Source organism: Struthio camelus, chromosome 2 (genome assembly GCF_040807025.1).
Source record: "Struthio camelus isolate bStrCam1 chromosome 2, bStrCam1.hap1, whole genome shotgun sequence".
In the NCBI taxonomy this organism is placed as follows: Eukaryota; Metazoa; Chordata; class Aves; order Struthioniformes; family Struthionidae; genus Struthio; species Struthio camelus.
The window spans coordinates 137,277,117-137,302,830 of NC_090943.1; the positions used below are offsets into that span (position 1 = coordinate 137,277,117).

The following is a 25,714-nucleotide window of genomic DNA, read 5'->3' on the forward strand; positions in this document are numbered from 1 at the left end:
CCATTAGCACATTTTAGTTAAAATTAACACATAATCATTTTCAATGATCTAGCTTTCAATATATTTGTAAACAAAAATTAATCTTGAATGTAATACAAGGAAAAGCCTTGGAATTGTTAGAAATCAGCCTGACAGAGCTAATCACTACAAATACGTTTTTCACTTTTTTTTTTTTTTAAAGCAAGACCCTTAAGATTGCTCATTGTACCCACTGTTCCTCAGGGTGACTACCTTAAATACAAGATTGACAAATTTCTCCCAAACACCTTTGGCAGTGTGACAAATGAAGGAAAGCAGAAGATTTCAACACTAAGTTCAGCACTTTATCCTTGTTGACAGAGAAATGAGAGCAACTTTATTGTCAGTTTTGCTTGTGGGGGCTTCAATACCATAAGTAATAGAAAACTTAAAATATAGATACAGGAGAGATTTAGCCAGGGCCAAAAGAAAAGACCAGGAAAAACAGAGTGGAGAGAAAACCCTGAGGTGCTGAACAAAGAGGTTCCCTCGGGTCTCCGCAGCTGTGCGAGCCGTGCCCTCTGCGTACGCGCTTGTGGCGCCGACACAGCCCGCAAGGTCCACGCAGCAATGCCAAGGAGTGACTTAGTCTCCAAACCTGTGCAGCTGAAAACCACCTCAGAGCAGCCTTCAGCCTAAATGTTAATTAGCTGTTGCTCAGACCAGGACAGGTCTGACACTGTGTCGAAGAAATTTTGGACTACAGAGTTGCTGTCAGAATTGTCAGTGCTCCTTCTTCCAGAAGATCATGACTTTTTTCCACACATCACATCAGTTCTGAGTTATGTACAGCGTTTCCCAGGGGATGATACAACCTCTCCTCTTTAGGGGCTGGTTATTAGTTTTAGGTGACTGCAAAGGCTCTCCCTTATGAGGAATATACTTAGGGAATTAAAAGGAAGTCACTTCAATGAATTATAAAGCACAGCTAGGCAAGATTGTATACATCTGACTATATAATATGTACATTTGTGGAAAACTACAAAGAAATACTACTAAGTTACTGACGGACAAATAGGCAGTTTCCAGATCAGGTTCACCGGAAAAAAAAAGAGCATAGCAAGCTAAAACATAAACACCGTCCTAACACACCTTGTCAATTTAATATTCTGGTAATCTTACCCTGCTGCACATAAAATATGAAGAAAGCTACAGATGATCACAAGAGGCTGAGCTAGCTTTAAATACAGAGGGCTAGGTAGTCTTGCGAGGAGTGAATTTTGTTTAAAGAGGCTGTGATTCACAGAAAAGTAAGCAGCTGGGAGCGCGCAGTCTCAGCCTCCTCGTCTGACAGAACGCTGTGGGAGATCAGAGCGATGTCAGACCCTACCCTGCTCCACCCAGAACCCTACTCCTCCTTTTTTCCCATACAAAGACATGCCAGGGGACTTTGTAAAACTCTCTTCTGTGTCGCTCAGCATGACACACACTGTTTATCTTCCATACAGATTAATACTGACATTAATTTTGCATACAATTTGAGCCCTTGAACCTACTCTCATGTCTCTGCAGGATCAGGACTGACTATTACAAAGAAGTCATCTCATTCACAAAGTAACTTGTGTTCAGGCGCAGAGGTAGAGTATACAAGTGATCCTGAGCACAGCATTGTTCTTCATTCAAAATTCTCTTCCCAAGTCCTGTTATAGACAATATTTAAAATATCTGTAACTTTGAGTAAGTTTCACAGCAAGGTTAGAAGATCCTATTGCCTATAACGAATCAAATCATCTAGAAATGGTACTGCTTCCAAAATCTTCACTATATTACCCAGTAGTGCTTACACTCCTTGATGCTTACAGGGCACAACCAGAACTGAGCTGCACAACTGATACTGCACTAATACAGAGCGAAAGATCGTCCCTGTCCAAAAGGGTGGGCCAGAGATTTAAAACTCCAGATAGAAGTTTAGAATAATGTATTTAATTCAACTCTCAAATGAAAGAATTTTGACAAAACAAAATTCTTAGAAACTCACGAAAATTTCTTTCCACCTGTCAGACAAGAAACCCCAAAAGCAACCTCAGCTGTTGCTTTACTGAACTGCTCCATTGGATGAACTTGTCAAAGTGAATGCAGCACCTATCTTCCATGATTTTATATGGACATTTTAACTCCTGATACAGTCCTATGCAAGCTCTAAACTCTGTGCTGTTCAGATAGCACTAGTGTATTTACAAGGCATTCGGTGTCCGTTTAAGTCTTTCCTGGAAAAGTAATCAAAAAGTCACAAAGGATTACTTTTGCAAACTATGATGTCATCTGCTTTTTCAGTCGGTGTCTTCCATAAGCTAGCACATCCTTTCCGCAAAGCACACCACCCCACTAGCAAGCGTTCTTGATAGCAGCTACTTAAAGAGTTTGATTTAAGAAGCATTTCTTTATGCAGCACACATTTATAAAAGGCGCACCCATAGCAAAGAGCAGAAATCAAGCAAGACACCCACACATAAGCAAACACAGCAGCGGCACTGCCAGTTTCTGGAAAAGAAACTCTTCGCTGCCTGTGTAGTTCCCTGCTGGTGGCAACGCTGCCCCGTGCACACGGGAAGAGCCCGGCAGATGCGCCTAGCAGCGGCTGTATATTGTCATTGTCATCGGGATATTCCCTCCCTTATGTTTTTTTTTTATTAAAAAAAAAAATAAAACAGCAAAACTTAAGTCGTCGCCCGGCTTCCCCAGGAGGTCTGGGCGAAGTTACGACGCGCAGGCCGGTGCCAGCCGGGAGCGGCTGCCGCCGGGGCACCCCGCGGCCGCCCCGGGCCCGCTCGCGGCGCGGGGGCGGGTGAGCCGCGGGTGGGGACGGGGGCCGCTCCGCGCCGCGCAGCCCCGCGGCCGGGCTCGCCGTGCCCCGGTGGGGCCGCGGTCGCCGCGCCGCCCCCGCCGCTCCTCTCACCTCCAGACCTGCCCCAGCTGCAGGATGTGGACGAGCGACTGCAGGAGCCAGACGCAGCAGGCGCACGAGGCCGAGCCGCCGCCGCCGCCGGCGTTGCTGCTGCTGGCGCTGCTGCTGTTGGTGGCGTTGCTCTTGCTGGCGGTGGACGCCTGCCGCTGCGGCGCGCCGGGGCGGGCGGCCGCGATGTCCCCGGCCGCCGAGGCGCTGCTCACCAGCAGCTTGCTCTCGGCGACGGGGCAGTGCCCGGCGGCGGCGGCGGCGGCGGCGCTGTCCTCCGTGCTGAAGTCGTGCGCGAACCAGCGGAAGCTGAAGACCTGCACCGAGAGGGAGCCGAGCAGCACGAAGAAGAGGGTGAGCCCGAACCACCAGCGCTGGCCCCGCAGGTAGTAGTCGACCGCCAGCCAGATGTCGGTGCCCACGTCCGCGAAGTACACGGCCAGGGCGGCCAGGATCCAGAGGCAGTCCCACAGCGAGTAGAGCCGCTGCTCCCTGCCCAGCCGCAGGCACAGGGAGGACGAGCCCCCGCCCGAGCCCCGGGAGCCCCCGCCGCCGCCGTCCCCTCCGCGGCCGCCGCAGCAGCAGCGGGAGCCGCCGCCCGAGCCGTCGCCGCCGCCGCCGCCGCCGCAGCACCCGCCCCCGGGCGCCTCGTCGTCGTCGCTGCCGCCGCCCGGGCCGCCGCCGCCCGGGCCGCCGCCGCCGCCGCCGGCGGGCAGCCCCGGGGCCAGGGCCGGCACCGAGCCCGAGTGCTCCGAGTTCTGCAGCGGCGTGAACGCCACCTCGCCGCCCTTCTTCCTCTTCAGCCGCCCGTCCGACTTCGCGGCCATGATGCCTCCCTCAGCCCCGCCGGAGAGCGAGCGGCAGCGGCGAGCGCCCCTTTATCCCGCGCCTCCCCCTGCTCCTCCTCCTCCGCCTCCGCCTCCCGCCCGCCGCAGCGCGTCCCTGCCCGCGCTCCGCGCTCCGCGCTCCGCGCTCCGCGCCCGCCGCCGCCGCCTCCTCCGCGGCGGCCGCGCCCGCGGCACCGCCTGCCCTCGGCGGGCCGAGCTCAGCCCCGCCGCCTCCGCGGGGGCCGGCGCTGCCGGGGCCGCCGCCGCCGCCGCCGCGCCCTGCCCGCGCCGGGAGCAGGCAGGGCAGCGCGGCCCGGAGCAGCGCGGCCCGCCCCCGCCGCCGCCCTCGCCGCTGCCGCCGCCGCCGCCCGGCTGAGTGACGCCGGGAAGAGGATGACCTCATCCCTCCGCCCGCCGCCGCGCCCCCGCCCCGCACCGGCGCTGGCGCAGGGCGGCGGAGGGGGCGCTCGGGCGCCGGGAGGGCGGCGAAGGGGCCGCCGCCCCGGCTCCGGTCCCGGCCCCGGCCCCAGCCCCGGCTCCGGTCCCGGTCCCGGTCCCGGCTCCGGTCCCGGCTCCGGGGGGGGCGGGCGCGGAGCGGAGGCCGCGGCGGCTCCGCGGGGCGAGGCTGGCGGGTCAGAGAAGGAGGGGGGGCCCCGGGGGCGAGTGGGGGCCGTCGGCGCGCCTTCGCTGCTGCCCCCCGGCAGCGCTGCGGTTGCCGTCGGCGCGGCCCCGCGGGGCGCGGGTGCCCTCCCCCGCCCCTCCCCACGGCTATCCACTCCGCGCGGGGTGCGGCGAGGCGGCCACCGCCCCCGCGCTAGACGCGGCACCAGGGAGCAGCCGCCCAGGCGGAGCGGGCAGCGGCCGGCTCGTCCCCCGGCAGCGGGGCTGCAGCCCCTCTTGCCTTGGCCCGGTCCGCACACCGCCAATAACCACTGCTTCCCCCCCCCCCCCCGCCCCATCCCGTATGAAACGCTGCTGTAGTTCCCCGGACTTCGAGAGAGGCAGGTGAGAGAGGTGTAATCCTGCAAGTACGCCGTGACTCACACTTTCTCAGAGGCGTTTGGGGGAAGGCGAGGAGACACCGCTTTATTCCGCCGCCCGGAGAAATCGCGTTTTCTGCACATAATTCGCTCGGCAAAACCCACGACGCCTTCTGCCGTCCCTCTCCGCCCAGCCTCGGCTGCCCCCGCGCCGTGGCCGCTCGTTAAAGCTCACGCAGGTAGCGGAGATGCCCCCCCGTCCGCAGTTCTCAACTTAGGCGGCCAGCGGCTGAGGCCGTCGGGCCGGGCAGGGGGCAGCCCGCCCGGCCCGACGGGGAAGGGGCGACCCCCGTCCCGCTCCGCGGCTGCGGCTCCCGGCGGTGCCCGCTCGCCTTGCCGGGCCCTCGGAGGGCAGCGCCCGCGTCGTCGCTCCGTCGCGCCCGGCGTGATCAGTCCCCGGCCCCCGAAAAGCAGCAGCTGGAGCCCGCGGAGCGGGCAGGGGCTGCGCCGGCCGCTCGCACTCGCCGCCCGGCCACCCCACCCGCGTCGGGCCGGTGCCATCTGTCCCGCCGACAAACGGAGTTGGAGTTTGGCCCTAGCCTGCTACCCTCTCCGTCCTCCTACGTAACCGAAATTTATGGGATGAACAACCGATTTGCTTCCTCGTCACTTTTCGCCTGTGGAATATTTTATAAGCGTGCCCTCCCCCCCGCCCCCCCTTCCTTAAAATAGAGCGGTGGAGTATTTTGACCACATTGCTAGAAGATCCTGATAGGAATGCCAGTGAAATTATTATAGGGCACTGGTACGTTAAGATATTAGACTAAATATAGTCCCATTCAAATTAATTAATTAAAGAGGTTATGTAGAGAGCTAAAAAAAGTGCCTTCCAACTCTTAAATGTACACATAATGTAGCCTTTTTGCAATTAGCTTTATAGATATGTACCCCAGATTTTAAGAAAAGACTATATATGTGCATTACTGTATTATTCAAGGCATGCTAAGCACACAAAAGTCAGACTTTGAAAGGTGAAGAGCACACACAAACTTCATTTTGCTTGTTATTTTGCATGTTATTACGCATTCCAAGACAGTCTTTCATTACCCAATCACATAATGGTTCTTAAATAATATACATTTGCTCTGCAGTCTTTGTTACAGTGGTAGAGCTGTACATTTATTTCTATTCCTTTTGTAACCCCGCATTAATTTAATTCTCATTATAGTGGATATGATCCTTATTGGCTTAGAATTTCAATGCAAATTGCTTCTTTCTCAAGGAATCTTTTAATAATTCAGTCAGCACCTATATATAATACAATATATCCACTTAAGAGTACCTTGTCAGGAGAGAAGGTGCTTAATAATGAATCTAATTTCGCTGCGAGTATGGTGGTTTATCTATATACCAACAAGTTTCCAGTGCTATTCTATTTATAGTTACATTTTTAATAAAATGGTTTAGTGTGCACTTTAAGTTACTTTAATTGACTCTGTTTGACACATACAGGACTAAAAAACGCTACAGGTTTATAACGGAGATTATAGTGTGATACATGATGGGGGCGGGAGGGCACAAGAGAACTAGAGCTGAAATCCTAACCAGAAAAGCTGAATGAGGGGGAGGGGGGCAGTGATTTGGAGACGTCAGATCTGAATCTGACAGAAATGGAGGGATGGTTCTCGCTCTGGCAGAGGGAAAGAAACGGAGGAGGTCAAGGTCCCACACACTAAAAGGGCAGAAGATACCCACTGAGCAATCCAGTAGATATTTAGAAATGTAAATGGTGTCAGTCTAGCGACACTGCCATCATCTGCTGAGGCCGTGGCAGCCTGCGCGCTTACCCAGAGCCCCCCAGCTACTAGACAGCGTGAAGGAGGAGGCAGCTGCTGGGGCCAAGCGTCCCTGGCATCCTCCTCTCTGTGCCCCAGACTTGGGGCTGATTTTCCACTAATGTGTACTTGCAGTCACTTCAGTCAGAGGTAGAATTTGACTAGAAGAGATCGATCCATAGCCCAGCAAGTCTCCATTTCACCAGCGTGCTTTACATCAGAGCCATAAACTCGAAGGCTGTTCAGCGTGCTAGCCATTTATTGTGACAGGGAGTGGGTTACATGTCTCCCTTCTTTTCCTCTTCTTTTGTCTTCTCTGCTCCTCTCTTCTTCCCTCTCCTTGCTGATTTCTTTTGTTTGTTTGTTTTATTCTTTCTTGTTTTCAGTTGTTGTTGCATTTGTGAGTGGAATAATATTATTTCCCACAAATTTTTGTGTTTCTGTTAAATGAAGGTAGCGCAATAGATGACCTTTTAAAGCCACAGTAAATCTAAGATCCTTCCATACTGTCAGAGGAGTGTCTTCCTTTTTGTTTTCTCACTTAAAAGATAATAAAAGGAAAGGATCCCAAATAATATGTAAGTGTTGAAGAAATTGCTTGCACGAAATAGGACCAGACTTCCTCTTTATTACACTGGCATAGCTTATGGAGGTGTATCAGGGCCAGAAGAGTTTGAATACACACAGTGTACAAACCAGCATGCATTCGGCAAGCCCAGGTTCCTGCTAAATCCCCCAAACATTAATTACAAGATATAGTTAAAGGGCAAAAATGTGATTGCAGGTATCAATACATATTTCATAACCTGAAGTACAGACACTTGCATTTCCCTTGCAAAATTATTTTTTTCTCTGAAGAAGATTTTATTCTTGGCTTCTTTTTTCCTCTATCTTTCTTTAATGAAAGTATTTTTATGGACACCACCAGTTTGACTTTTACTTTGTTCTGAATTACAACTGCTGTTTGCTTTTTCCTCCCACCCCACTTTTGTAATATCAAATGACCTTTGTCTACTTTAGGGAGACTTTTTTTTTTTTTTGGTACGCTAGTCTTTCAGCTTTTCATTGTAGGTTATTATCAGCTCAAACCTAAATGTCCAGGAAATGCACATTTGGGCTCCAGTCCTCTTATCTTTCCTCAACAGTATTTTTTAAATTTTGTCAGATTCCCAGCCATGATCTTTTTCACGTTCTTCTTTAGCCATATAACATAGATGGCTCTATCAAAATACACTCAGGCTCCTATTTGTAGTTCTCTCATCTTGCCATTAGATTATCTTTATATTCTACAAGTGTAATCAATTTTTGCATGCATTGGTTCTGAAAAATCACCAAATCTATCTTCTTTTCTTTGGCAATATTTTGACAATTGCAATTTAGCGCTGTAAGGACGTTTCTTCATTTTCTACTAGCTCATAGTAACTGAAGCATTAGAATGAGTTCATTTTCCCTAGCTCTGACTGATGGCACTATTTCTGAACAAAAGCCTACATCTCTTACCATACCCACTCTTTTGGGGAGCAGTTGTAGCAGCTCTGAGTCAGGGATGGGATGGGCAGAACTTGGCTCTCCTGGCAGGGCCTGGAACGAGCTGATCCCTCCAGCCGAGCGGCGTTCCAGAGCAGACCGCAGTAGAAATAAATTAAATCCTAAGCCGTAAAGAGTTTTTTGATGACTTCTTCCACAAGAGTCGAGGAATCTGCTGACAGATTTTCCTTTTCTTTTCTTTTCCTTCCTTTCCTTTTCTTTCCTTCTTTCTTTCTTTCCTTCCTTCCTTCCTTCCCTCCCTCCATCCTTCCTTCTTTCCTTTTCTTTTCGCTTTACCTTTGACATAGCCTCAGTACTGTGGTTCCCTACCTGTGGCTTTAACCAGCATCCCAGGTAAAACAGAGCTCCTCATGCAAACACACATGGCTCAATTTCTTTAAAAGCAGCGACTGAAAATTATTTTACAAAATGTTCACAGGCTTCAGGTCAATAGATTAATGTTTAAACTACATACACAGTAGGTGTCAGGTAGGAGTTATGGTACAGAATACATGTTTAACATTTATACACTGAAATATTTAATTACTTTCTTGCCCAAATATCATCACTTGAAACAGGCACATGCCAGCGTATGTTCTGATGACTTAACTAGTCATCAGAACATACTTAACTAGTTCTCAGAAAAGGGAGGAGGGGCAGTATTTCTCTTCAATTAAGGCAATATTTCATCAAATTAAGACAAGAACAAATCAGAAAACAATTTACACAAATATTTTCTTTAACAACATTTGTAAATTGTTAATATTAAATATTAAAATGTTATATTTTTTAAATATTTCAAATATAAACAGCTATTGTTTGCTTGCTGTAGCTTGAGGAAATTTTATTCAAAGTCCTACATGCAGGACTATAAGTTTGCCTTTAAAATTGAGAAAAGATGCATGAATCAAGTATTCCCACATGTTAGCCTACTTTTACATTACAAAGAATACTATGAAATGTTACCTGGTTTCAGAAATTATTTTGTGTTATAACATCCTGATACTGACATATGTATTTCTTAGGCATAAATCTCTTTTCTATAGCATCTGCAGGTTCATCTGAAGATGCAGACACATACCCACCCACCTCAGATGATATGGTGGGGTAGAACTGCAGTGTAGCTGGACTCTTAGGCACACACCTAACTTTAAGTAGTCCAGAAATCAACCTTAAATCATTAGAGCTGTTCATTTACTTACACTTTCAGCACATACTTAAATTTCTTGTTGATTGGGGCTAGGGTTTCTTGTATACTTGCAGAAAATCTAAACATTAGATGCATGTAAATACATGTAACTATATACTCCAAATAAATGAATTCCAGATTTATATGGCCAGAATGATTGAGAACAATCCTGCTTGGATAGCAGCATAGTGACTTTAACATTATGCATACAAGAAGAAGTGGGTTTGTTTTGTTTTGTTTTGTTTTGTTTTGTTTTTCAGGATTTCTGAAAGATTTAACTCAGAATTTCTTAAATTTTCATGTATTACTTAGCAATAATGTCAGTGACCTTTCCTGTTGCTTCATATTATGTATTTACATATATAATCAAAGATAGATATAAATATATAACTAAAGATAGTAAAAGAAATAGACACACCAGAAGACATCACGGGAAGCAAGTTTGTGGCCAAGCTTTCTACAACGCTTACAACACTTTTACTGTCATTAGGCATTTAGAAACCAATGAACAACCAAGCAAATCACATTTTATGGTAAGTGGGAATGGCATTTATAGGGTGCCTAAGAGGGTACTAACATGACCTATGTCACTGTAGTCAAGAGATAATTAAGAATTTTTGAAAGTTCAAAGAAGAAAGATGGAAGGATTCCCATTTTCTTTCCTGCTTTTGTTTCATCTATTTAAAAAAAAAAAAAAAAACGGATGCCAAGCCACAGAAGTGTACAAGGAAGATTCAGCCATAGCACAGAAAGTCAGGACGCTTCTTTGCACTGGTGTTCAGTATGGAGGAGTTCATGGACTTTTCCAACTACTTCTTTTCTTTATGGGGAAGGAGTTTGAAGGGCCATTTTAACTGATGTGTGAGCAGAGGATGTTTATATTTGTAAACACAATTACAAATACTAACAGCTCACCAGGACTAGATGATATTTGTCCAAGACCTCAAAAGGAGCTCAAAGGAGCACTTGATACATCCTCGTTTTGGATTTTCATTCCCTGTTTCCACAACTGACAAACTACAGGATAGATAGATGCAATATTACTGCTCATATACACTTAAGACGAGGAACTCCTTTCTTTTGCATGATGAGTTTCAGCTAGGCAGTACTCAGAATTGCTGTGAGAATATTAAATGGTCCAATGAGCCAGTCTGAACATGATATTATTTTTTAAAAATCCTTAACGCCAGTAGCAAAGAAACTGAGACGCTCCTGGGGCAGAAATGGGAAGAAATATCTCTGTAAGATCAATTAAAAAAAAAAAGCACACTGGGAAAAGTGATAAGGAAGAAAGATAAATTAACTAATACCTAACTCTTAATGGATACTTTTAGAGTCTTTTATGTTTAAATTCTATGAGTTATAATATTCTATTTTTCTTGCTGAGCATTCAATGGCTTGGTTTTATGCTTTTCTAATCTTTAACTCTATATTTCCTGAAACTAAAAAAACTAATGTGAGGTTTTTATATTATTTGAATTACAATTTTCTGCAAGATCCATTTATATGACTCATGTTTTCTGTTTTGGAATTCCTCAGAGCTTGAACCCAATCCCACTGAAGCGTCTGAATCAGAGAAAAGGAGCCTCTCACAGTATTTCTTCCAGCTGGTCCCTAAATGTGACAAGAGTTTCAGGCTTCTAGAGTCTCATCATTAGCATAAGTAGGAGTCCTAGCTTCTCATATTTTTAAAAGATAAGAAGCCTTTTCATCTGCAAGTGATTCTAACAGAATGTCTAGGAATTCATCTTTCAAAAATCTTGCTGAGATAATTAACAAAATCCCATTCTCATGAGTGATGCAGGAATTACAGTCATAGCATGAAAATGACTTAACACTACTGAGTCCAAAACGTCCTCCAGATTTGCCACACCAGTTTTTTGGTTCCTATATTTCTGCTATTAAAGCAGAATGTCTGGAAATCTTGCTTGGGGATATTCACCAAGACGGTGTTTACCTTGTGCCTGAAGTGATTCACACTAGGCTTTTCTCTTGGTGTCTCTGCTGTAGGACCTATTCATTCCTTAGCTGATAGCTCCGTGGTTAGTCCACTTACAAAAAATAAAAAAATAAAAAAATAAAAAAATAAAAATTGAGTGTTAAAAAGTCAAGTACTTCAGCACCAGCTCCAGCCTGCGACTTTGTCTCTAGTGCAGAACTGAATGTTATTGCTTCAAGGATGAGAACAGGAGAACTGCCTGATCCGCTAGACACGGCTCTCTCTTACAGATCTAAAAGGAAATGATGCAGCAGGAGGAAGGCAGGAGTTGAACCCTTCTCTCCACTAAAACCTTGTCTCTTGCAGCTGATTGAGTCATATCCCTGTTCCTCCCAATGCTGCCGTAGGTGCCAAATGCCTGGGTTCCTTGTCAGCCCAGGCAGTCTCTGCTTTCCAGTGCTACGTCTCTGTCCCTCTGTGGAGGCATCACCAGTGTCAACAGCTTCCCAGGCTCTCCATACGCAGGGCAGTGTTGGGAGTGAAAGAACCAAGGCACTTGCCCTGGGCAGCAGCAGCAGAGTACTGGCTTCTACCACACAAGGTGGTAACTCCAAGATGTCGCTTTGGCCAGCTATTTTGTCAAAGAGTTGTTGTACTTGCAAAGGACACAGATTAAATACCATAGGAACCTTCTGATCATCTTGTTGCTTGGAAGACATGCCAGTTAGCACATTTAGCTTGTGTAGCCAAACGCAAAACTTGCTTCTTCCACATAATATACCATGACTTCTGGTGCAGAAATCATTTAAAGCTTTTTTTATGGAAGTATAAACCCCTGGAAATATATCCTGTAAGCACCCATGATGCTCTTGAAATGAAGCCCTCTGATGTGGTGGTATTGCTGTAGTAAAAGGGCTGAGCAATTTACAAGGATCTGGATCCACGGAAGTGAGTCCAATACCTGATTTGTGCACTGTACAGGTAGAGGAAATAATTTTCAAACAAGAAAGCTGTTTGCTGAAAGAGGGTACTCACTTTTAGTAATGGCAAACAGATTAGGAAGGCATTATTTACACTTGATAAATCAGAAATGGCATCAAAGAGAGCTAGTATTACAAACTATTAATGAAAGACATAATAATGAAACAAATCACATAATAGATCACAACAAAGTGATTCAGTGTAATGAATACTGGTACTCAGTAAGTGAACTGTGCACGCTGGGGATACAACTTCAAATCCATTCCAATGTGCATGGTAGCAGTGTAAGCAAAAAGAACACTTTTAGAAGACATTGACTCTGTTCTATTGCTCAGTCAGATCACTTCCACATCATACACTAGCTCTCCTCTTTGATGACGTAAAAAGTAGACAGAAATGAAATTACTTGCCAAGACCTATTATATTTGTTTATTATTTTTCATGTCAAAGTAACAACCAAAATCTCATCTCCCACGCAGATATCAGCCCACATAACTTATTTCAAAGAATAATGTGAGAAAATAAACATTACACATATTAAAATGACAGACAGACAATATTTCATCAGCATAGATTACAAATTAATTTAATTCTTGTAATTATAGGAAAACATACTGTAATAACTGCTGCTACAGAACATGATAATGCCTTGAAGGAGAAACAGAAACATGTTCTAAAATTCAGACCTTCATACAGATTTTAAAGTTTGGAAGTACTGAAGGTAGGGCTTTTGATTAAGTAGAAGGATACCTTACACAGCTTGGATACAGTATTTGTATTCTAATGACACACATAAAACTTCAGCTGATGTACAACTCATGATTTCATTTCAGACTCATCTGCATCCTAAATAGATAGGGGTCAGCTCTGGCAATTTCAAAGCTGACCAAGCCACACATCAATATACTTGTAAGACATTTCTGACTTTACAGCTAAATGTGTTTCTGCATTTTCACAAAGAATTGTGAATTGTTTGACGTAAAGGAATTCACACACACCATTAGAATACCAGTCAGATGCCTAACAATGGGATCTGCAAAAGTCAGTAAGCTGAGCAGGGAATAGCCAGTAAGCTATCGCAATATTACTGATGACAGATAGTGGACATTTTCTTTGGGCGTCTCTAAAGAGATCTGTTAGATCTAAAGGTTCTTAGCTGTGGCTCCAGCTGGAACATATTCTTATTCAAGATTTATCATGAAATGTCAGCGGGAAGCTTACAGACACAGGGTGAACCCCTGAGCACAAATTCTTTATTCCTCTGGGTTACATACCTGAATGTATAGAAAAAAGAAGGAATACATGGTAAGGCTGTAGAGTTGTGTACTTTGTTTGGAAAGTGACCTTGAGAAAACACAAATTTTAATACATTTTGAAACTGAAACAGATTTATCAATTTAATAAATATTGACAGATTTGACCCAAGAGCTAATCATAACTTACTCACAAATTATTACTGAAATAAAAATGTTTATGATACTACATACATCTACTCTTATGAATGCTCAGATCAAATCTACAGAGCAAATGTTACAGATTTAAATTTCTGCTTTCTAAATTTCAGTAATGCAAAGCTGTTGAGCATCTCTAATAGGACTGGAATGCAGTGTTCATATTAGACATGTTTAATTTACTGTGATGTCTTTAATGCATTGTTTTGACATTCCGTCACAATAATTACAATACCTTCAAAATTATAAAATACAAGTGAATCAAATCTGCGTGAGTTTGGAGAAGCAACACATCCAGAAAGAAGTAGTAAACAAGCAGCTATGGATAAAGTTGTACTACGGTGCAGCCATCACTTTCATCTTCAGCAAGCCACCTTGAGAGAAAAGCATAAAAACTTGTCATAGGTACAGTGTATGTAAAACTTAACAAAACAGAAAAATAAGAAGGGTCTGTTTCTGCACCTTTAGATTTCTAGCCGTTTTAATATTGACTTATTCAGGAGCAATAACCACCCTGAAAAAAGCAGTGATTTTTTTAGTATCCACATATGCATAATTTGAAAAGTAATTAAATTTGTAAATGCATTTATTAAATTTACACGTATTTTGCTTGTAGGTTATGTAAGAATAGGTGACCGGTAGGTCTTTTCAGTGGGTGGCATAAAATCAGGACATTTTAGACTAAGGAAGTACATTCTCTGTTTGCAAGTTATTATCTGTAAACTGCATTCCAGGGACTGGTTACATCTCACGCCTCCTTGCTAGACAACAAAATACAGAGTCGTGTAACGGGCCAAACTCTTCTTCCGTAGGCTCTTGCCTATGGGTGTTGCACCACTGACTACATGGGAAGTAGGCCTGAGTCCAAAGCTAACCCACCTGCATTGAGATTGGTGATAAATGGAACTGTAGAGGCAATGGCATTCATTTCCAATGAGATTTAAAAGGTCTCTAGCACTTTTCACAGAATCACAGAATCGTATAGGTTGGAAGGGACCTCTGGAGATCATCCAGTCCAACCTCCCTGTTCAAGCAGGGTCACCTAGAGCATATTGCCCAGGATCACATCCAGACGGGTTTTGAATAGCTCCAGGGAAGGAGACTCCACTACCTCCCTGGGCAACCTGGTCCAATGCTCTGTCACCCTCACAGTGAAGAAGTTTTTTCTCAGGTTCAGATGGAACTTCCTGTGGTTCAGTTTCTGCCCATTGCCTCTTGTCCTGTTGCTGGGCACCACGGAGAAGAGGCTGGCCTCATCCTCTTGACGCTCCCCCTTCAGATACTTGCACACGTTGATGAGATCCCCTCTCAATCTTCTCTTCTCCAGGCTGAACAGGCCCAGCTCTTGCAGTCTTTCTTCAGAGGAGAGGTGCTCCAGCCCTCTAATCATCTTGGTAGCCCTCCGCTGGACTCTCTCCAGCAGTGCCATGTCTCTCTTGTACTGGGGAGCCCAGCACTGGACACAGTACTCCAGGTGAGGCCTCACCAAGGCTGAGGAGAGGGGCAGGATCACCTCCCTCGTCCTGCTGGCAACACTCTGCCTCATGCACCCCAGGAGACCATTGGCCTTCTTGGCCACAAGGGCACACTGCTGCCTCATGGTCAACTTGTTGTCCACCAGCACTCCCAGGTCCTTCTCTGCAGAGCTACTTTCCAGCAGGTCAACCCCCAGCCTGTACTGCTGCATGGGGTTATTCCTGCCTAGGTGCAGGACCTTGCACTTGCCTTTGTTGAACTTCAGGAGGTTCCTCTCCGCCCACCTCTCCAGCCTCTCCAGGTCCCTCTGAAGGGCAGCACAGCCTTCTGGTGTGTATAGCCTCTCCTCCCAGTTTAGTATCCTCAGCAAACTTGCTGAGGGTGCACTCTGTGCCTTCCTCCAGGTCATTGATGAATATATTGAACAAGACTGGACCCAGGACTGACCCCTGGGGGACACCGCTAGCCACAGGCCTCCAACTTGACTCTGCGCCATTCACCACAACCCTCTGAGCTCGGCCATCCAGCCAGGTCTCAATCCACCTCACTGTCCACTCATCCAACCCACACTTCTTGAGCTTACCTAGGAGGATGTGATGGGAGACAAGTGTCAAAAGCCTTGCTGAAGTCCAGGTAGACAACATCCACTGCTCTGCCCTCATCTACCCAGCCAGTCATTCCATCAGAGAAGGCTATCAGATTGGTCAAGCATGATTTCCCTTTGGGGAATCCATGCTGACTACTCCTGATCACCTTCTTGTCCTCCAGATGCTTAGTGAGGACCTCCCGGAGGAGCTGTTCCATCAGCTTTCCAGGGATGGAGGTGAGGCAGACAGGCCTGTAGTTTCCTGGCTCCTCCTTCTTGCCCTTTTGGAAGACTGGAGTGACATTGGCTTTCTTCCAGTCCTCAGGCACCTCTCCTGATCTCCAGGACCTTTCCAAGAGGATGGAGAGTGGCCTAGCGATAACATCCGCCAGCTCCCTGAGCACTCGGGGGTGCATCCCATCGGGGCCCATGGACTTATGGATGTCAAGTTGGGACAAAAGATCTCTAACCTGATCCTCCTCCACCAAGGGAGAGTCTTCCTTTCTCCAGACTTCCTCTCTTGTCTCCAAGGTCTGGAATCCCTGAGGACTGGCCTTAGCAGTGAAGACTGAAGCAAAGGCAGCATTCAATAACTCTGCCTTCTCTGTATCCTTCGTCACCAGGGCACCCGCCCCATTCAGCAGCGGGCCCACGTTTTCCCTAGTCTTCCTTTTGCTCTTGATGTATTTGAAGAAGCCCTTCTTGTTGTCCTTGACATCCCTTGCCAGATTCAATTCCAACTGGGCCTTAGCCTTCCTCGTCGCATCCCTGCACACTCTGACAATGTCCCTGTATTCCTCCCAAGTGGCCTGTCCCCTTCTCCACATTCTGTACACTTCCTTCTTCTGCTGGAGTTTGGCCAGGAGTTCCTTGCTCATCCAGGCAGGTCTCCTGCCCGCTTTGCTCGACGTCTTCCTCAGAGGGATGCACTGCTCTTGAGCCTGGAGGAAGTGATGCTTGAATATTAACCAGCTTTCTTGGACCCCTCTTCCTTCTAGGGCCCTACCCCAGGAGATTCCCCTAAGTAGGTCCCTGAAGAGGCCAAAGTCAGCTCTCCTGAAATCTAGGGTTGCAATCCTACTTATTGCCCTGCTCCCTCCTCGGAGGATCCTGAACTCCACCATCTCATGGTCACTGCAGCCAAGGCTGCCCCCAACCTTCACATCTCCATCCAGACCTTCTTTGTTCGTTAGTACACGGTCTAGCATTGCACCTCTCCTCGTTGGCGTCTCCACCACCTGAGTCAAGAAATTATCATCAATGCTTTGCAGGAACCTCTTTGACTGTTTGTGCCTAGCTGTGCTGTCTTGCCAGCAGATGTCAGGGTGGTTGAAGTCTCCCATGAGAACCAGGGCCTGTGAATGTGAGGCTACTTCCAGCTGTCAGTAGAAGGCCTCATCGATGACTTCCTCCTGGTCAGGTGGCCTGTAGTAGACCCCCACAACAGTGTCACCCATGTTACCCTGCCCTTTAATCCTTACCCATAGGCTCTCAACTTGCTCTTCATCCACCCCGAGGCAGAGCTCCATACATTCTAGCTGCTCCCTCACATAAAGAGCAACTCCACCACCTCGCCTGCCCGGCCTGTCTTTCCTGAAAAGCACGTAGCCATCCATGACAGCATCCCAGTCATGTGAACTATCCCACCATGTCTCTGTCACTGCAATGAGATCATGGCCCTGCGACCACACACACATCTCTAACTCTTCCTGCTTATTCCCCATGCTGCGCGCATTGGTATACAGGCATTTCAGAGAGCCAGTCAAGTACGCAGGCTTCCCAGGAGAGGTGCAAGAGGATCCTCCATAGCCATGTCCCATGCTGTCTCCCCTGGTTGTATGCACCCGCTGGAGGCATCCTGACTTGAGCAGTGTTTTACTGACTCCCCTGCCACTATACCACTCCCCTTCCCCCATCTTGCCTAGTTTAAAGCCCTCCTTACCAGGCTGGCCAATCTGTTGGCAAAGACACGTGTGCCCTGCTTGGTAAGGTGGATCCCATCTCTTCCCATCAGCTGTTGATCTTCAAACAGGGTCCCATGGTCATAGAAACCAAAGCCCTGCTGCCAACACCAGCGGCGCAGCCAGCTGTTAACTTGGAAAACTCGTCTACTCCTCCTCCTGTCCTTTCCCCTCACAGGCAAGATTGAGGAGAAAACGACCTGGGCTCCCAGACCCTTCAGCACCATTCCCAGAGCTCTGAAGTCCTGTTTGATGGTTTCCAGTTTGCCTTTCGTGTCATTAGCACCCACATGGAAGATCAGCAGAGGGTAGTAGTCCGATGCGTGGACAAGCCTTGGCAGTCTTTCCACGACATCTCTTATTGGAGCCCCTGGCAGGCAGCAAACCTCTCTGGACAAGAGGTCAGGTTGGCAGATAGGTGCCTCTGTCCCCTGCAGCAGGGAGTCACCCACAACAATCACTCGCCGCTTCTTCCGGGGGTTCCTGCACGGCACAGGGTCTGCCAGGCCAGTTGCCTCCCTTGGAGCCATGCCCAGCCTCTCCTCGGCTTGGAGGGCGCTAAACTTGTTCTTCAAGGGTAAGTCTTGAGGAGAAGTAAGAGCCTTTCTCCTTCTACGAGAGGTCACCAGCTTCCAGCCCTCTTCAACAGCGTTATGATGCACCTTTACACACGGTGCTGAGCCCTCTGACAACTCCGCTGCAGTGGGGGCAGGGGACTCCTGGAGCTGAACAGTCTCCGAGAACACCCTGTCAATCTCCCGCTCATCCTCTCGGATGCTACGCAGCCTACTAACCTCCTCCCGTAACTCCTTTATCTGGTGACACAACTGGTCAACCACAGCACACCTCACACAGGAGAGCTGACTGTCAGCCCAGGCCCCACGGAGAGGCCCCAGGCACTCCCTGCAGCCTGACACCTGCAGAGCTGCATCTGCTGTCCGAGGGTCTGTCTGGGTTGAGGCCTCAGACACAGCTGATGCAGCACCTCCAGTAGCCACTGGGGAACGTGCTCTGCGGCGTGTCATGACCATGCCCCGGGGAAGGACACACCACTGTGCAAAATGTGCAAAATGGAGAGGTGCCTTCTTTGCCTTCTGGCACCCTTCTGCGCGAACTGCTGCGCAAACTGCTGCGTCTGTTCGCTGCCTCTGTTGGCTTTTGCAAGGCTTATGACAGGCTACCTGATGTGATGAACCTGGCACTTTCTGGAAAGCTGTCTCCTAAGGGCTGAGCACAGGAGGAATTCCCAACTGATGTAGTGTTAGTGTAACTCAACATCTGAAGTTGCACCATGGGAGGTACGGCCTGATGCCAGCGGTTTCAGGCTGAAACACAGCTATTCCTGGGTGATAAAATGGCTCAAGGAAGAGCCAGAGCCAAAGACAGGGGTGACGTCTAAGTTAGACTATAGGCATTAAAGAAGGCTAGTAGAAGATGCCAACCTCCTGTCAGGCTTGTCAATGATGAATATCTTTTAAAGATAGTATTTGTCCCAGAAGAATCTTTTTTTTTTTTAATGAGAGAATGAACCCATTCCACATTAACCCAGTAGGCTCTGAGACGGGAAGCCCTTCGAGCTGGAAGAGGGACGTAAACTTACTGCTTCCTGAATCCCAGGAGTGCACCATAGCACCTAGGTCACTGAATACTCTGGGGGTGAACCTCCTAATCTCTTCTATGGAAATTCTTCTTTTTTTCAGTGAATATATATTCATTAGAGTAAGGACCTGACTCTAACCCACCAAGGTTCCAGTTAAATGATCTAGGCAGGAGTCTGTACAATTGATCTGTATCTGTCACTCCCCCACTTTCTCAGTTTAATTTAAAAAAAAAAATAGCAGTTCTAACTGAAGTGACTGAGAAAATCTCTCCAAGATTTAAATAAAATTGGAAAAATTCTCTGAAGAATGGTTGTTGCAAGCTATTTCTTGAGAGATCCTTACTCTGATCATTGTGGCCCAAGAACACTTACAAGCAAAACGAGTGGAGGGACATTGACTGAAAAATCCCATTGTGGATTATGGATTGAGCAACTGAGTGACAGTATGATTTTTCTTTTACCTTTACCCCATTCGGCTGTATGTATCTTAGATCCATATTAAACAGACAATGAAACTGAATGATTTTAATGCTCCATTTGCACAGCAGAACTAAAGAACACTGCTTTTTCAATAACTTGGAAAAAATATAGTATCTTCCTCGACCTATTCTTCTGACAAATTGGATTAAAATTGGCCACCAGGTTCAAAAGTTACAGAGAGTGGAGTGATAGAAATACAGCACAGGTACAAAAATCTTACTATTTTAGGAGACCAGAGCAGAAACAACTGAGACTAAAAAGACTCCAACTAATTCTTGCTATGAAAAAACCAACACCTAAAGAGTAACGATGAACCGATCTACTGACCTGTTACAGTTGAAGCAATACACTGAATTCCTAGACACATCTGTGATTTCTACTTTTTCCAAAAACCAGCCACTTGCTGTAGAAGAAAAAAAATGTAAATTTAATATCATCAAAACACATATAAAGCACAAGAAAGGTTTTTGATTTCATTTCCAAACCTGTGTGGTTCAGTACTTTCAAATGTATTCAATATCAATAATAAAACTGAAATGTAGATAATTCAAATTACTACCAACATTCCTCTGTTTTATGGAGAAGGTCTTTGATGTTTTTGACAGAAAATATAAAGGTAGATTTTTATTACAACTTAATTCATTTTTCCACAGTGAAAGGAACAGGTAGTAAGATAAATGAAACAGTACATGGTAATATTGAATGCATTCTTGAAATACTATTTTGCCTTTTTCTGTAGTCTGAAATGCACTCAAAATGCATCCCTAATGTGTTTTCATCTTCAGCGTCCATCAAAACAATTAAAAACAGATAGAATTTTTCAGTAGATTTAATTTCTTTAATGATAAGCCAAGCTCTTAAACAATAGGTAAACAGAAGTTCTATTACTCCTTTTTAATGAATGCATTTACACTTATGTTAAACCAAGTGGTGAACCTGAATGTTTCTCATATTCACATTTCTCTGGCAGTAGTGATTCAGAGAGGCATCCCACTTAAGGCCAAAACTGATGTCTGTCTTAGTTTTAAGCTATATTGCTATGTGGGAATGAAGGAAATACCTTCATTCTTGTGCTACAGCATTCAGTTTCAACCAATATTAAAATATGAAGATTCTTAAAATAAAATTTTACTATCTATAAATACTATGGTTTTTGCTTATGTTTTTAGTTGTGTTTTCCAATTGAAATATTTAATGCTAATATTTAAAAACTAATAAGGATTATACTGTTAGTAGCTTAAAGCTTTTTGGTATTCTTTGTATGTCCTAGAGAGAAAATACTATGTTGTAATAAGCTATTAAGGTTTTCAGATACTTGGACAAAGTAGACTAAATACAAATAAATGCAAAAATATTGTCTGAATTGCGTCAATATATATACAATTTAAAGGCATAGCAATTATATGAATATTTTCAAACAATTATCTAGTAAAACTAGGCTGTAAAGGTGTCTACATTTTTCAACTTTGATTCCCAAGAGCCATTTATTGAAGTTGTGAAGTGCTTTTGGAACTCCTTTAATGAAATCTTGTGAATGGTTTAATATATCATAGACTCTACTTGGAATATATGACCTTTCATGAAATCTCTGTAATTCAGAGTCAAGAGTATTAGCAATAAAAATTTATGGTCTCTCAAATTTACACAGCACTTTACAAATAAATATTAAGGGCTGTTTGCTCTACTGAAAAGTTTATAATCTAATATTTTATCCCTTGTTGACAAAACTCCAGCAGCCCTCACTGAAAGCTCCAGGTATGGAGAAATCTAGAGTCAGTAAGGAAAGATTAGCAAACAGATGAAACACTTTGAGCAGGTGTTACATTTGAGGATGCCTGTGAGGATTACAGCTGATGTGACAGAAGACTTTCAGAGATAATTTCAGAGCAAAATTTAGAGGAAACAAGTGCTAGGTATAAGATGGATCAACATACACCAGCTGTGCTAGGAAGGCAGTATTAACAGCTATGTGAAGTTGATCAGGAGACAGAGAGGAAAGATAATCATATTGACGATGGTCTGGGACCCAGGATATACAAGTTCAATCTGTATCTCTGGCACTGCAGACTTCTGTGCAACTCCCAGAGTGCCAGAAATCTGCTGGTGTAGAGTTCCCTTACCAGATCAGTTCTGAGCTGAATTGGGTGCATGTACAGCAGCTAACACTAATGAGATGAAAATCAACAGGAGAATTTTATTTATTATAAGTATTTCAATAGATCTTTTTTTTTTTTTTGGTGTTTCAAAAACATCACATGCGGGACATGACTTAGTAGTTAGAAAAAAACCTGCTCATCTGCCTACACAGAAATTGCCATTTGAAGAATTTTGCTTGGGTCTTCCTAGGTATGATAAACCCTTGCCACTTTATAATGGCACATGAACTTATATAAATAGGGCTTCATTTGGCTAAACCTATCTCTTTCTTATCAGATAGGTTAACTAAAATTCACCCGTTTGCAGTCAGACCTTACCTGCAAATTCTATTCATATGTTTGTGTATCTCTATTTCTTTCCATAGCACCACTAAATGTAAGCCCAAAATGTTATATCCCCTCATCTACCATCTATTTTTTGACAAAAATCAGGTTTTAGAGATTATTTGCAAAGCATTGAATATGAAGTTTCCAGCTTCATGTTTGGGTGTGTAACACAGCCACATCCTAACTTAACATCAGGGGAGGATCTGGTGCACACCAGAGCTCTCCTCTTAGTTTTGTTTTCACAAGAAGGTGGCCATGGGAGTGTTAAAGGGTGCTACAGCATGCTTTGACCAAGGTCCCAAACCTGTCCTTTTATTTACATATTAATACTGCTGTGCTGTATATGAACCAGTTTTCATTCTCCCGAATTAGCTGCTGCCTTCAAATCAAGTCTCTAAACAAATCAAAATTTTTCAGTATTCATTTTCTTAGATAATTTTTAAAGCCCCTTATTTTGAAAATTCAATTCGATGTAATTTAACACATCTAATGGGAGTTTTAGCTGAACAGCAATTGAAGGATCATACCTCTGGAGATATATACTAAGTAGATCTCTTCTTTGCCAGCAAAAAACGCCAAGTTAATTCAAAGGAAATGTGATAGATCCAGAGGTAGTATAAGTAAAGACAGTTAAATTTGTGTTCATCCGTATACAGATTTGTATTAGCTAGCTGAAGAAGCATGACTTTAAAAGCCTTTCCAAATGTCAGGCAGGTGTTTAAGCAAAAGATTTTTAATAGCACACTGAACTTACCAAATCCTTTCCCGTCATGACCAATTTCAATTGAATGTAGGCTTCCTAACTTCTTTGTCATGATCTTGAATGTATCAACCTGTAAAATTAAAATATGGACAGTTATTAAAAATAATATATCAAAATCAGGACATATCAAAATTTGTACATTTGCTTAGCTAAGTTTTGAGATTAATTGGTATCAATTCAAAATAGCTGGCTGACACGTGGTATGATTTATTTTCCTTAGCAAAGATATTTGGTATAGATCCTCTCTCCTACTAGTTATCCTTCAGTTTAAACATGAAAGATTCACTTTTCATCTTATAGTAGAACAATCCTTGGTTTTCATATACCAGAAAATTATTTTTGTTCAGTATTTTATTAATTTTCAACAGATAAATGAAGACTTCTAAAAATTTTTTTGGGCTTATGATACATAAATACACCTTTATGAATGCAAAATAAAGAAGTTTTCACTCCATGTAGCATTATATCTCTCAAATACTATATATAGTACTAGGCAAGATGCCCTCCTACTTGCTCCCTGCGCCTACTGTAACTACTTTCATTAACCTTCTGAATATCACAGGCACTACATGGGTAAAGATCTTTTAGAAGACACTCACAGATATCTTGGCTGAAGAACTCAGACAACTGAGTAAAGAGATGTCTTGTACTGCTGGAGATAATGAGGTAGGTCTCATAAGGAAGATATCTTAACTAGAGTTTTAATTATTCAGTCATTACCTTTCAAGAAATCCACAGGAGAAAGATATGGGAAATATATTTATTTCTTGCTACATAAGGGTAACCATCATTATACTCCATTGCACAGGTGGCAAACAAGTGGAGCAATTCCTTTGCGAAAGGAATATGCTTATTAAAAACAGGAGAACATTCTGTTAAGGTACTAGGACATCATACAGAGAATCAGCGTTCTTACGCAAATATCTGTATCTGAACGAAGGATCTCTGAAAAGCCTAAAGCATGATGGAGATCAAAAATAGGTTGGTGTGTATGGTTCCATTTCGTCTGGTTACAGGCTCACAGCGAGGCTCACAGCATCAGTTTCCACGATGAAGTAAAATTGTGGGATATAAGAGACTGGCGTATTTTTGACACAAGCACAATATTCAAAGTTTGTGCAACAGCAAGAAACGTGGCGCACGCACAGGCATGCATGCTTTTCATTTAGGATGGAGAAATCACATAATTAGGTGGAAGAGTGGATGCAGCGTGGAGATGTGTTTGGGACAGAGAAAGAGAACGACCATAGCGTCAATTTGATAGAATAGAGCTTGGTTACTCTGGTGAAAAGGCCAAACACAGAGATACTTGAGATCACATCTCATTCAATGATGTGGAAAATTGGAAAAATGCCTGAAGTTCCAGAAAGATCTTGTCCATACGTAATGTATATATTCCCAATCCAGAAATGGACACATCTTATAAAATTTATATCCTCACCTTTCCTCTTTCAAAGGGATCTTGATGCTCCAGTGGCTGAGAGAGCTGAAACACCTCAGATTTGTCTTCATTTCCAAATAAAATAATATGCACATTGGCATCAGTTCCTGCTCCCCTTTTGTCACCTGTATATACTCTAATAGTATACTCTGTCAGATTTCTTGCTTGACTTCCTTCTTTGTGTGAGTTGTTATCTATGCCATTCTTCCTTTTGTCTCCTTTAATAACAAAAGATACTGGTATTTCTTTCTGTATTTCAGGGTTGTTTGCATCCACAGAAAATGCTCTGCAAAACAAAACAATATGTATTTTGATGCTAGCTAAATTACATGTTAAATAAAAAAAAATCCTGCAAATTTATATGGGACATGTAAAGACAGACATATTTTTAAAAAACAACTGACTAACCCACTCTGTGCTAAAGTCATTTTAATCCAGTGCCTGCTCAGTGTTTTCAGCAATCATACTATAAAGTGACTAGCTTTACATACAATACTTACTCATTCACTTCAAATACATAGATAGGATTATCCTTTAGAGCTTCCTTTAAATGCAATCTTTTAACATCCAGTTTGCAGTCTACAAACAAGCAAATAAAGTATAGTGAAAAGGTTGCACTGTCTATCCAGGAATTAAGTAAAATCTGGTGATGATATAATGATGTTATTTCTATTATGTTAAAACATAATTTATTAATTCACTGATATAGAACAACAACGGACTTAAAAATCTTGGCATTATAGCATTCCTTATTTTGTTGCTTTTTTAAATTCCTACCTAGAAATTTAGGACTGAATACTTCCTTACTCTTAGTGAAGCGAAGGAGTGATGTCCTCACCATCCTTGGATGGGCATGCATATCAGATTCAGCATGGCTCAGGCAGGCACATTTGAAGAGGAAGAGCAGAATTATGTTTCTGATACTTCCTCCTCAGTGACTGGTTGGCAAGAGGGTTGGAGCTAAGGCTCCGTTCCACATGCAGCACAAAGCAGATTCGGTTAGGTGACAGGTATGAGGGATGTTTAGCAACCTAATGATACCTCTCCTGTATGAGAAAGATTGCTCACTGAATTACACTTTTTTTTGAATCCTGTCCTGGGGGCTCCAGCTACACGTGGTCTATAACATCGGCCTGAATCTCTTGTTGCTAGTCAGCTGTGAAGACTATTCTTTTGCCTCCTCTTCTTTTATTTGCCCCTTTGGCCCTGCTCAGCAAACTGCACCTCAGTGTCTCCTACTATCATCCACTGTTGGAATGCATGTGCCCTTAATTATATCAATAA

General features: G+C 44.5%; 2 protein-coding genes across 2 annotated transcripts in view; both read right to left on the bottom strand.

The window, feature by feature from the left end:
* Nucleotides 1-3,793, bottom strand: part of XKR4 (XK related 4) — a 241,639-nt gene extending 237,846 nt beyond the window's left edge. The window contains exon 1 of the mRNA XM_068932704.1: nucleotides 2,915-3,793. Coding sequence (XP_068788805.1) covers nucleotides 2,915-3,738 — 824 coding nt within the window. The 5' untranslated portion in view covers nucleotides 3,739-3,793. The remainder of the gene's footprint in view (nucleotides 1-2,914) is intronic.
* An 8,836-nt stretch (nucleotides 3,794-12,629) lies between these two features.
* Nucleotides 12,630-25,714, bottom strand: part of RP1 (RP1 axonemal microtubule associated) — a 185,212-nt gene continuing 172,127 nt past the window's right edge. Inside the window, exons 54-58 of the mRNA XM_068933834.1 lie at nucleotides 24,931-25,009; nucleotides 24,431-24,716; nucleotides 22,981-23,059; nucleotides 20,071-20,146; nucleotides 12,630-14,014 (exon numbers count right to left, since the gene is read on the bottom strand). Of these exons, the coding sequence (XP_068789935.1) occupies nucleotides 13,960-14,014; nucleotides 20,071-20,146; nucleotides 22,981-23,059; nucleotides 24,431-24,716; nucleotides 24,931-25,009 (575 nt within the window). The 3' untranslated portion in view covers nucleotides 12,630-13,959. The remainder of the gene's footprint in view (nucleotides 14,015-20,070; nucleotides 20,147-22,980; nucleotides 23,060-24,430; nucleotides 24,717-24,930; nucleotides 25,010-25,714) is intronic.